The sequence below is a fragment of the Drosophila miranda genome, chromosome 2 (assembly GCF_003369915.1).
Source record: "Drosophila miranda strain MSH22 chromosome 2, D.miranda_PacBio2.1, whole genome shotgun sequence".
Classification (NCBI taxonomy): Eukaryota; Metazoa; Arthropoda; class Insecta; order Diptera; family Drosophilidae; genus Drosophila; species Drosophila miranda.
The window spans coordinates 20,000,001-20,012,182 of NC_046675.1; the positions used below are offsets into that span (position 1 = coordinate 20,000,001).

The 12,182-nt window shown below is 41.5% G+C and overlaps 3 protein-coding genes and 1 pseudogene across 3 annotated transcripts; 2 read left to right on the plus strand and 2 right to left on the minus strand.

The window, feature by feature from the left end:
- The first annotated feature begins 2,310 nt into the window (after positions 1-2,310).
- LOC108157109 (NADH dehydrogenase [ubiquinone] 1 beta subcomplex subunit 2, mitochondrial-like) lies at positions 2,311-2,840 on the plus strand. The gene is made up of 3 exons (XM_017288983.2): positions 2,311-2,454; positions 2,516-2,639; positions 2,695-2,840. Exons 1-3 carry the CDS (start codon positions 2,357-2,359, stop codon positions 2,764-2,766), a joined length of 294 nt encoding a protein of 97 aa, XP_017144472.1. The 5' UTR covers positions 2,311-2,356; the 3' UTR covers positions 2,767-2,840.
- Positions 2,841-4,713: 1,873 nt separating this feature from the next.
- On the minus strand, positions 4,714-6,018 carry LOC108157108. Its single transcript, XM_017288981.2, has 2 exons — positions 5,547-6,018; positions 4,714-5,489 (listed from the first exon to the last, which is right to left on the minus strand). Exons 1-2 carry the CDS (start codon positions 5,554-5,556, stop codon positions 4,954-4,956), a joined length of 546 nt encoding a protein of 181 aa, XP_017144470.1. The 5' UTR covers positions 5,557-6,018; the 3' UTR covers positions 4,714-4,953.
- A 1,928-nt stretch (positions 6,019-7,946) lies between these two features.
- On the minus strand, positions 7,947-9,309 carry LOC108157276 (60S ribosomal protein L15). Its single transcript, XM_017289274.2, has 3 exons — positions 9,210-9,309; positions 8,510-8,836; positions 7,947-8,310 (listed from the first exon to the last, which is right to left on the minus strand). Exons 2-3 carry the CDS (start codon positions 8,816-8,818, stop codon positions 8,005-8,007), a joined length of 615 nt encoding a protein of 204 aa, XP_017144763.2. The 5' UTR covers positions 8,819-8,836; positions 9,210-9,309; the 3' UTR covers positions 7,947-8,004.
- Positions 9,310-10,159: 850 nt separating this feature from the next.
- On the plus strand, positions 10,160-11,903 carry LOC108153907 (annotated as a pseudogene).
- Positions 11,904-12,182: the final 279 nt, after the last annotated feature.

Sequence of the window (12,182 nt, forward strand, 5' to 3'; positions counted from 1 at the left end):
ATAAGTTGTCATGCCTGTTAACAAAAATAGGCAGCCGGAGCACACAGTTTGTTCGGAACGGAAGCTAAAGAATACCTTAGACTTATATTCTAAGAAAATTATAACTAAACTTACTAAAAGAACTAATAATGCATTCAAAATACAAATACAATTACTAATTACGAGAAAGGTATACCAGTATATGTAATATAAGAAGAGGAAGGGTATTAGCAAAGACTATACAATACCAAGATGTTGCATGAGGAACAAATGCTTTTTCAATTTTCGTTTGACGCTTCATGGTACGGGCGCGCGGGGCTAGTACTTCAATTCTCTTTTACGCAACCTTTGCCACCGAAATGCTACTCGGCTTCGTCAATGCCTCGGTCAGCGTCGAGTCACACACACAAGCGCACTGAAAGCATGTCAGTGTCTGCGTGCCGAAACCGTAGGGCAGCGTGGTCGCTGATGTCTTTGGCGCGGCACAGTGGGGACTCAGCCGAAATAGTAAAAAAATTGTATGAGTGCTTTAGATAAATCTACGCATCTAATAGAGAATTTTCCAATCGAATTTTCAAGATAGTTTTAGTTTAGGAGATATAAGCACTCAAAGTTTAACATTTTTTCAGTGTGCAAATATTTATTGAACTCATATTCACTAACTAATTTAGCAAGCTGAGACGGCCAAAGGTCCCACTGTGCCGCTCCAAAGACATCGGCGATCCGCGACCACCGCTTCGACGGTGCTGAGGCTCGAGAGTCCAGAATTAATTCGTTGCTGGTGAAGGCATTGCCGAACAGACGAAACCGATTGGCAGCGGGGTCGCGGTAGAGACGAAGTACAGGCGAAAAGGGAATTGAAACCCCGCGCGCTCCCTGGTGCCTTTTGGGTCCTAATGTTAGGACCCGCCATATAACAACTTTTTGGTCGCTCATGCAACATCTTGGTATTGTATAGTCTTTGGTATTAGTGGTAGATATAATATAGTAGAGGGAATTTCCAAATATAAGACCATTGACGGTTCATGCAAGGAATAATTCAATCCACAAGAATCGTGAAGCTTATGCGGTTGAACAGATCAGGGCTATCTACGTCACCGTTGATCAAGTTCAGCATAAGAATTACACCAAGCATTTTTCTAAGGTTAACTGAGGATGGGAAGTATAATGTCATTCTCACACCTGCATCCCAGTTAAGGCCCGGCAGAGCAAAAAGGAACGGATTCTAAAAGGTCCAGTTGTACTTTGTACTGAGTGCACCGTACACGGGAGTTGTATTCTAAGATCGGAAGAAACAGCGAGGTATAGAGAGTCTGTGTAGGGGTCGTCAAATTCCTTTGGTCTTATTTAGATTGGCCATGGTAAAACTGTGTTAAGAAAACTTTAGCATGGCGTCTTATATAGCACCAAGATCATCCAGCATGGTACTTCTCTCAAGAGAACCACCACAGGGTATAGGGAGCCAACAAGCGGCTAGAACGATGAAATGTCATTACGTTGCATTTCGATGGCTGCCTAGATGGCTGCCGTGTGGTACTCCCGAAGAACCCTTTACTGTTGAAGAGAGGGAGTTTTTGAAGAGGACTATTTGAGGCCTGGAACAACGATAGCTAGAAATCCATCTCAGAAGCATGGGCAGAAACCCATAAAAGTCAAGTTTATATACTAAAAAGGAATAGATTCGAATGCTTTACTAAAGTCGGTGTAAATAACATCCGTCTGTAAGTTACCTTGAAAGCCTTTAATAATTAAAGCCTCCAAAAAGTTCGTGGTGGTTGATCGCCGCCTTAGACCACCATTCTGAGTTGGAGATATAAGTGACTTGCAGAACTTTTGCAAGTGCGAAGTTACAATTTTCTCAAACATTTTACGAATAGCGGATAGCTTTGCTATACTTTGAATATCGTTTCAAGCCGATAAATGCTTTCATTGAGAGTGGAAACGCCTGTTGTTTCCTTCACATGCCGCTGATGGGTCGCGACCATGAATGATGGTGCGATTGTTCCAACGATGTGGCAAAATCGCTCATATTGTCCAACAGGCAGCGCTGCTACAATGTACTGCAAAAACCTGCAACTCTGCCTATCAGCAGGTCAAATTATAAAAACATACAAATATATATAACATAACCAACCGACATCCGATTATCACTTATTTTTGCGTTTTACTTTTTAAAACAAAACAGTACGTTTTCATTTTGAGCGGTTTGAGATTTTGCAGAAGTTGCATCCGGAGCATATTGAAAAAGTTCTATTTTTGTTCCTTTCCATTGTTCCCCGTCTAATAGTTCTGCAGCTCACTAATTCGATAACGATATCAAAATTATATAATTGTCAATCGATCTGGTTGTTAGTGTTAAAATCATAATTCGTACAATATGAATATTGTTCGAAATTTTATGTCCTACCGTCTCGCTGTTGGTTATTATGCGCGCAATGCTCTGGGCAATCAAATATTAAAAAGAGGTAGTCATGTGTAAGTATTCATTAATAATTTTATTCGAGTTCAGTTGATGTTATTATATAATATTATTCAGTGTGTCGTACCGAAGTGCTCCTCCGGAGCATTCAAAGGCAACTAAAATCGGAGCTGTAGTCGTTGGTGGAGCAATGTGGTGGTGGGTAATATGGCACTTATGGCATGAACCCGATCACATAACGGTATGACCTTATCTATAAATATATATGCAATATTTTAAGTTTTTTTAATTAATAGGGAGAATTCGACTACCCTAACCCATCAAAATGGACAAATTCAGATTTGGGTATTCCAAGAGATGATGCATAATGACTCGCTATGATCCAACAAATCTCGTATTAAAAGTAGCTAATTAATAAATGCTGAAAAAAATTAAATAAAAACGCTTGGCGTTTATATTTTATTATGTACCATTTTATACACGCCCTTGTAAAATGGACAAAGTGCAGTGGTGAATTTTTAAATCATCTGTGACTTCATCAAGGATTCACCTTCCTGACCAGCATAAAGAGACATGAATATTGGGATGTTTATATGCACAACTGTCTCGACTTTAAGTCTGTGCACAATGGTTCAATGCATATAACTGAAGAAGGCGGTTTTTCGCTTACTTTGATTGGACATATCGGGCTGCTATTTTCGTGGCACAATGAACTCTTCCGAAATGACTCGACCGATTCGAATTTCAGGTGAACAAATCCAAGAAAACAATGCAGATGAGCGTGTGAGCATGGCGCAGTTACGCGAATCACAGTCGAGATGAACGAAATCCACAAAGGCAACTAGAACGGAGAGTAACACGCAAAAATAAATAGTCGACAGACGTAGAGGAATTGACCAACAACGCCAACAATTTCATCGAGCATTTACATATATCAAATGTATTTCTTCGACTAGCAAAACAACGTTTGCCGGGTCACCTAGTAATATGTAACAATTAGGCAAGGCAAGAATTATAGACACCGACCAAAAATGATTGATTTACACAATTTCAAAATTTTGATGCATCAGCCTTATTTTTGTCTACATTTATTCAGGCCCCTGCTGTGGCACCTAGAATTCTAGCTCAGTTGAAACATTCAGCCAGGCTCCAGTTTTCACAAAAGTTTTCCGATTTACTTTTGAATTCACATAAATTGATGCTCCCTTTTTCAAAACGAAAACATTTTCCTCTGCAAAATGAAAACTAAACGGCATTTTATACAACAAATTTGACACAATTACCAGGACAATTTAACTTGTGCCTTTCTTGGAAGCTGCCGAGTTTTTTCCGCAACTCTGACTCCACATTTACAAATTAAAAATTTCTCCGTTAAGGTTAAAATTTGGTGTTTATTGTTCGATGTTTGTGTCGTTTTGGTAGAAGCGGTGGACGTGAACTTAGATTAAGGTGTTCGATGACGAAGAGGACTGACCGACTGACTAACGAAAGGGTCGACGCAGTGGATTATAAATAGTAAGAGCGTACGTACCAAAAACTTAAGAGAAAATTTCTTACCGTGTCTTAAGAGCTTTTAACGGCTGCTGCTCCGATCATACTCCCCCCCATTGAAAGTCCAGGATCCAAGATTTAACAGGATCCTCAACTGGAAGGACCCACAGCTTGTCCAGATGGGGTCTGCAGGATGGCAACTCGCACAGCGCCATCAGCTTCAGCGATAACCTTGATCACCCGCGCTAAGGGCAACTTCAACGATGGCAAGTTTTCATCCTTGATTCAAGCGAAACGATCCCAAGTCGCGATAGAAATGCTGTTTGGCCGTCTTTACTGCTGCCTTCAACAAGCCGACGAAATGCGGCGAGCGAGGCGTTGTGAATGCAATGTGCTGCAATAATTCTGAGCTTCAGCACTATGCTTCTCGCTCATAAATAGCAATCGAAGTTCCTCTAATTCGTTCCTTGCTCCCACGAAATTGGTGGCATTATCCGACAAAATGCATCGGGGAATGATGCGCTCAAGAAAGCAGCAATGATTAGGTCCTGCAGTACTCGGTCGTATGGTAAGGCAGCCATGATTTGTTCCACAAGACGAGGTCTGGACCGGCAGTACATGAGGCATTTTCGCTCCAAGTCCCGACTGCGGACCAGCATGGTGATAATAGTCAGAATACAGTTGGGCTCGTTGAACGATGCGACACATGAATGATGAGAGATCCGATGACTTCGTCCTACTGGTCAACTTCTGAACGTAGCCAAAAATACGCATAATGACTCCAAATGAGTTGATGTGCTTAAACGAATATGTACAAAAACGGATGAGTGTGTGAAATAGCTTGGCTTTAATGGTGGGACCAGACATGAGCAGATCATTTAAAGAAAGACCAGATGTGGTAGCTGCACAGCCGTCGAATACGACCCACAGCTTTGTTATGGAGCTGTCCTCTTTTTGATGAGAAATATTTGCACTTGTGCCTATCTTCCTTGGGCAACAGAGACATATGATCGAGGGACAGGTACTCCTTCATAAATGCCGAATATTTTTCATAAAGAGCTGGATTACGCACGAACTTGCGCTCCAAGTTTTCCCAAGCGCTGCTTTGCTTGCAAATAGGAATCTCCCAAGGACTCTAACCTTCGCTTCATAGGCAAGCGAAGTGGGGGTAAGCGAGTGTGATGGTTGACGAAGTGTTCCTCGCTTTGAAGTTCCTCCTTTGTTGCCCTAGCGATTGGCTCAAAGATGTGCTCCACTTCCCAAAATTGACGAACCAAGCCATCGAGCCGAGTGCTGCGATTGGTGTCATCCGAAGATTGGGTTGCGATAAGCGACGAGGAGTTGGGGGCCGAGTGCCCGCCACCAGATAGAATCCATCCGAGATGTGTCTTCTGCAGCCAAGGTAATCCAGGCGCCAGCTGAATTTGTCCCACACACAGCAACTCAAAGAAAAGTCCTGCTCCGATGAGCAGATAAATCCACTGCGACTTATGGAACGAAGGGTCAGCAAGCTGGATATTCAAAGGTATAGGCCAATTAGCAGTGCTGAGACGCAAAGTTGGCTGATTAGCAGGTCGTGTAGTTACGCAATGCAATGTGCCTGTAGAATGAGACGTTTATCGTTTTTTTAGAATATCTAATGCTGTATTGTAATTACCCTCGCTCATCTCCAACGAACTAATGGTGTCCAACAGGACCGCAAATGCTCTAACTTCTCGATAGAAGTCAGCTCAACTTCACTATCAACTAACAACCGTGAACATGGAATAGAGTTTAGGCAGCTGCAGCTGTATATACATATGTATGTCCAAAATGTATGCACCGGCAAAGCAACGAAGCGACGACCGAAAAAGAACCAACAGTTATGCACAAGAGAACGACCGAGATGTTTTGCACTGTTTCCAGTTCGAATTCGAGAGAGATACATATGTACATACATATGTATGTATGTGCAGCCGGTCTCGAGAGCTGGCTGAAGCAAACGACGAAAGAGGAGGCGAAGAAAACTAACGGAATATACTATACTAAAAGTGTATTTCAAACCATTAAATTTTGTTTTTCTTATCGAACGGCAAAACTTATTGAACAAACTTGTTTATCCTCATTGTTCGAAAATATAACGAGGAATGTTGTGAGTTGCTGCTGTGACCGCAACTCCACATTTATACCCGATACATACATAGTCAGTATGGCTATATGACCGTGTGCGTGTTGGAGAGACAGAAAACGTGTCTGAACATGTCGTCGGGCGCTGCGTAGCCACTGCAAATTAATTTGTTCCTTTTGGCTATAAAAATGATCCGATCGATCCAGATTCAGCAACCGGATAGATATGGCTAATTCGCTATGATTATGCGTTTTTAGTTTTCTCGAATCTGTAATATTGTGGATGCAACAGATTTTCGTCCTTTGTGGGGGCGGAAGGTGGTGAGGCGAAATTTTGACACAAACCGGTCAAGGTCCGATATCACAGGAGTGTGGATACCAAATTTGGTTGCTCTAGCTTTTATAGTCGATCTCAGAGACTCATATCATCTCGGAACTCATATTTTGCAATAGGCAAACCGACCATGAAACCTGGGTGTTAGCGAGAGACAGTGCGAGAAAGAATGAATTGTTTTCTTTATTCTGGCTTTATTATACGATCTGGTTCAGATGCTCTACCTCTTTGAGTACTAGGCCCTCATAGGGACGGACAGACAGACATGGCTGAATCGACTCGGCTATTGATGCTGATCAAGAATATATGTATACATATACTTTATGGGATAGGAAACGCTTCCTTCTGGACGTTACACACATCCACTTTCACCACAAATATAATACACCCCTATACTCATTTTGAGTATCGGGTATAAAAAAACCCTTTCTACCATCGGATTATCTAAATATGCTTGTCGATTGATGTCGATTTAAAAGACCATATAGCTCAGAAACTGTGTTAATTTCGCGAAGGTGCGTTTTTCACGTCCAAACCACTTCCACGACATAGGCTACTCTATTAAAACGGTTAATCATGTTATGGGTATGCTTTTCCCATTCGGGCATTGGTCCAATACATTTGATAAAGAAAAAACTGTGAGCTTCCCACTATGTAAATATACTCGAAAGTAAAATGATAAATATGAAATTAAAAAAAAAGTGGGAGCTACCGCAGGATAATGACCCGAATCACTCTTAAATGCCTACTAAGAAAAGGTTCTTGGACAACAAAGTTCCCCTGAAAACACGTTCTTTACAGTCACAAGACCCACATCCTATAGATATAAAAGGAAACGATTGGTGACTAAAAGCAAAAAAATAAGTATTATTTGTGGCAAAAAGTTAAGTCCGAATGGTACTCCATTGATCCATGCATTTGTAACGAACTAAGGGATTCCATGGGTCGTACCTGCGCCGAAAGCTCTAAATACCGTGGTACCACAACCACATATTGGAGTTTAAAGTTGATCTATTAGCCTATGAAGCTTAAAAGGGTTTTTCCTAGTTTTAAGTCTGCTGTTTCTATTTTCTTGCAGGCCTGAAAACTTGAAAAAATGTATTTTCTGTATACCTTATTCTTTATATTTTGTTACATTACTGTATACACCCTCAATCAAAATTTGGAAATTTCGCGATTTGCGATAGCCGGTTTATACTAGCTACAAGCGCTTACAGTCATATCGGACTTCCACCATACTCGCTTCGCTCGACAACCAAATTACAAACCACATCGATTCATTCATCATATATTCATGATATTTCGCGAAAACGGAACAGAGGTTGATACAAACCGCACCACTTAACGCTGCTCCAAGGGAACAATGTGTTCCCTAAGAAAAAACTGCAAAGATAGTTTTCCTATGAAAAGCCGATATCGTAAAAAGTCGTTGATTTTTTGCTTTAGTTGCTTAAAGAAAACTATCTGTATCATTTTTTTCACTGTGAAGTATAATAATTTAAGTTGTTTTTTAAATTTTCCCACACATATATTTAGATGTTTATCCTGCGGTTCGGCGGTTCGTTACCTGCGCGACTAAATTAAACACACAAAATGCAATATACATTTTTTTTATTCTTTCAAATACATCACTGTTATTCAAAAGCCGCGTTCGACGGAAATGAAACTTTAAAATTTAACGTTTCCTGTGCATATGCTCACGGTTCTTGCGCTTCCAGGCAGCACGTCTAGATCCGCCAATTGTCTGGGAATATCTATAGCCCTTGCCAATACCACGGGAGCTCTTACCGGCAGAGGTAAGACCCCGAAGCTCGCGATGCTTGTGCACATGTTTGCATATCCAGTTGATTTTAGGATCACGGCGAATCGCACTATGATGAGTGTCAATCAAAATGACCTCAAAGTACTTGTATGAAGCGTCTTGTGCAATCCAATAGGAATTTAAGACACGCAATCCACCAAGTCTACGGCCGACACGTTCCTATGAAAAAAAAACAATAGTTCAACTATTAGTTTTAATGAAACATATAGGTATATAGTTATTTATATTTTATATTGGAAATTAATTTCAGACATCTAAGGAAGTTATGTCAACATTTTTTTTTTTGACCAAAATTTTTGTCATCATGGGAAGAAAAATTATATTTTGTACAACTCTTTTTTTTATTCTTTTTACATACCTCCGCAATTGACTGCAATCCGCGATAGGGTTTTAGTTGGTTAACGCCATGGCTTTTTGGCTTGCCGTAGGTGCAACCTTTTGGCACTGGACGCTTGCGCCCTCCACGGCGGACACGAATCCTGTAAATAACGAATCCTTGTTTGGCCCGGTATCCCAAACGACGTGCCTTGTCTGGGCGCGTGGGTCTAGGCGAACGATGAAGTTTCGTCAATTGGCGGTACTGCCACACGCGTATACGCAGCAAGTAACGCATCACATCACTTTGCTTCTTCCTATACAGTTCTTGCATATAACGATAGGCCCCCATTTCCAATGCTTGATAGACCTAGTAACAAATTTATATGTTATTTATATATATAATAACAGTCACATCATCGGTCCATCAATTCATTTGACTGTAAAGTCATTTTAAATCCAAAGATGTGCATTTTGTTATCTATAATTTAAATATCAATAAGGGTTTAATATATGTTCAAATTTATTCAGAAGGTAGACTAGCTTCAAATATTTAAAAAAATATTAAGGTCGTCCAGCCAAAGTAAAATATGCAAGAAATATTTGCCGCATAACGAGGTGACGATATATATAGAAAAACGATCTCGGGTATTGCTGATCGACACAATAAATTGAAAAATTACATACTAAACGAAAGATTGCAAAGGTATCACTAGATTCTTTACATCCAATATTATACACACCCTGCTTACAAGACGACCAAATTCTAAAAGAAGGAAGGAAGTGAAGTTGGCTTCTGACGAGCGAAAATACAATCAGAGTTGCACCGACACACAGCGTTTACGACATAATAAATAAATTTTGATTGTGGAACGAAGTAAATGAAACAACATAGTAAGGGAGCTCAGGTTCTCACTGAAGCCTGGTACTCAGATCCGAATATGTGTACCCGCTGATATTCGTTTTTTGATGGTACAAATTAATTTGCCTTGTTGAGAAAAATAAATGTTTTTTTCTGTTTTTTGTTTCTTATTTTTGTTTTCTGTTAAGAAAAAGAAAAATTTATTTGCAAATATTTTTGGTTGTTTTTAAATACGATTCTTTAAATAATATTTTCTTTAACAGGCGTCAAATTAATTACATTCCTTGGCGTTATTGGGTTCATGCCATGAAAGGAATAAATTGGAGATCAAAGCATAGCAAAAACAGACTGCTATATGTTGCTGTATCGCAAGCGGGAAACTCTTGATGCCGACTCCGATATGTTGCAGTGTCGTTTTCACTTACCAATTCATACGCAAAAAACTTCTTGCTCATTTCACTCAAGCAAACGATCGGGGAACAACCAGCGTTAAATAGAACAACAAAATAAAAACAAACGTTGCTCGCCGGGCTCGACCGAGTTCGTTTGGAAGCCGATGGAAACGGATGATCTCTAAGTTTTTTCTCAAAGTGTGAGCAAAAGCCATTATTTGTTGACAACGAGAAACTGTCAACAGTTATTTGCGAGCTATGATTATTGAACAAAAATATTTCTGTTTTCAGAACTGATTTTTCTCAAGAAAATCTAATTTTTTAAAAAGTGAAAGGTGGCCGTGCAGACATTCAAAATTTTTGGAGCCTAAGTCTATCAGAAAAAGTTATTTTTATACCATGGTTGTTTTTGGGTGTTGACTAGTCTAGTCTGCCAACTATGTCAAGCCTTTACAAGATTCAAATTGTATTCATTAGATACTCTTCTTGCTCGCTTGGCTTTATAATAATGTTTCCTCATTGCCATATACTGATCACATAGATAAGCATAGGGCCTAGCGGTGACAACAAATTGATCTTATTTTGTACGCAGTCACGTTTTTCTCCCCAGGCCTCGAGTGGGGAGCATCCAAAATTTAAGTTTTTATTTTCGGAAAAAAAAATCAGAAATTCTGTGTTAAAAAAAAAAAATTGTTGGTTCCTAGTTAACAATTTTTTTGTTACTTTTTGGACTTTTGTTATCTTCTGTCCGTTCCGCATGGACATCAATTCTTGAGCCTTTGGTATTAGCTACATCTACAGACTCACACGAAGTTTGGAATGCGTATGGTGAAGTTCCGATACCTGAGCTGCAGGCCTATGTTGTCATCCAGATTGCCTGTGGCAGCCGCCATTCCATGGCCCTCACCGAATGGGGCCAGATCCTGAGCTGGGGCGACAACGATTGCGGACAGGTGGGCCATTCCACCGATAACGATGTCATTGAGCTGCCAAAGATCTTGCGCTTTCTAGTGTTCAAAACGGTGGTGCAGATTGCGTGCGGCAACAATCACAGTCTGGCACTCACGAGCTGTGTTGAACTCTACTCCTGGGGCTTCAACATCTATGGCCAGCTGGGCGTCCAGTCGCCCAAAGATCTGCCGCACTCCAATGCCCCTCTGCAGCTGACGACCATCTTGGGCATCCCACTGGCCACCATCGCATGTGGGGGCAACCATTCTTACCTCATCTCCAAGTCCAGTGCAGTGTTCGGCTGGGGCAAGAACACTTGCGGCCAGCTGGGGCTCAATGACGAGCAGAATCCCCCAAGTCCCAGATCCTTTTGCTGACGGCAGAGGCCACACAGCAGTGCGCGCATATCAAGCAGAGCGACCTGGATCTTCTGCAGTGCATGGAGGTGATCTTCAAGGGTCAGGCGTGCCTGAACGGCTCTTTTCTGCTCTCGAACGACGAGCATTTTGGCTGCTCTGCACGCAATTATGGACTGGATCTGAAGGCCGCCGAGGTGGCATTCGATCATCTACGAAGTGTGGAGAACGAGAGCATCAAGCAGGTGATCTGGGATAATGTAACAAAAGAATTGATTACTTCGCTGGTGGCCTCCCCAGCCGATAAGGAGAGCCTGCGCGTGTACCTGCTGCTGCCGCTGTACCATGAGTTCATGAACTCCAAGCACTACAAGACGCTGCCGGCGCCCCTGGCCAGTGCCATACTGAAACTGACGAAGAATCCGAGCAAGGTGCTATACAAATGGCTGGCCCAAACGCCAGTGGACTACTTCGAGCGCCTGGTTAACATATTTCTGCACGTAATGATTCACATCATCAGCTTCAAAATGGGTCTGATGGCCATCAGTCCAACGTTGGAGAGTTCCCAAAGGCTGATGCCATACAATGCTGATTTGGATGTCATATCCGCCGAAAAAATCGGCAGGGTGACACGGTGGACGGCGGGCTTGGCCGCCTGGCGCTCGTGGAGATGGCGAAAGTTGGGCACTGGACGGCTGTGGAACTCGCGCTGCTTGCGCTCCGCCTCGAGGCACTTGCGCAGCTGCTGCTTCTTCTTGCCCTCGTAGATGTCCTTGAAGCGGTAGACCCGGGGGTGTGGCAGCCGGCCTTGGCCACCTCCTTCTCCTTGAAGGCCTGTGGCATGGGCTGATCCACACTGGCGTTGCCCCAATCGAATAAAAAAAAAAAAAATAATAATTATATACAAAATGTCAATATGACATTCTCTCTATATAAAATATTTTGGACAAATCGTAAGACAAATTTTTTTCATTGGACGAGAAAAAAACTCCACTACCATAGGCAAGAAAAAATACAAAAATATATAATCACATATCTCTCGTCCATTTTCCAACCACTTTTAAGCCAGAACGTTTCGTTTTTAGTTGCTCCCGTTTTCACCGATTTTGTTGCTGATATGTTTCATTTTCTTATTGATTCTGGCAAACGAAAACA

Excerpts from the sequence above, each read along its gene's own strand:
- LOC108157109 (XM_017288983.2), top strand. The coding sequence starts at position 2,357 with ATGAATATTGTTCGAAATTTTATGTCCTACCGTCTCGCTGTTGGTTAT. Across the intron at positions 2,455-2,515 it reads TTAAAAAGAGGTAGTCATGT|TGTGTCGTACCGAAGTGCTC; the intron begins GTAAGTATTCAT and ends AATATTATTCAG. Across the intron at positions 2,640-2,694 it reads ATGAACCCGATCACATAACG|GGAGAATTCGACTACCCTAA; the intron begins GTATGACCTTAT and ends TTTAATTAATAG.
- LOC108157276 (XM_017289274.2), bottom strand. The coding sequence starts at position 8,818 with ATGGGGGCCTATCGTTATATGCAAGAACTGTATAGGAAGAAGCAAAGT. Across the intron at positions 8,311-8,509 it reads GATTGCAGTCAATTGCGGAG|GAACGTGTCGGCCGTAGACT; the intron begins GTATGTAAAAAG and ends TTTTTTTCATAG.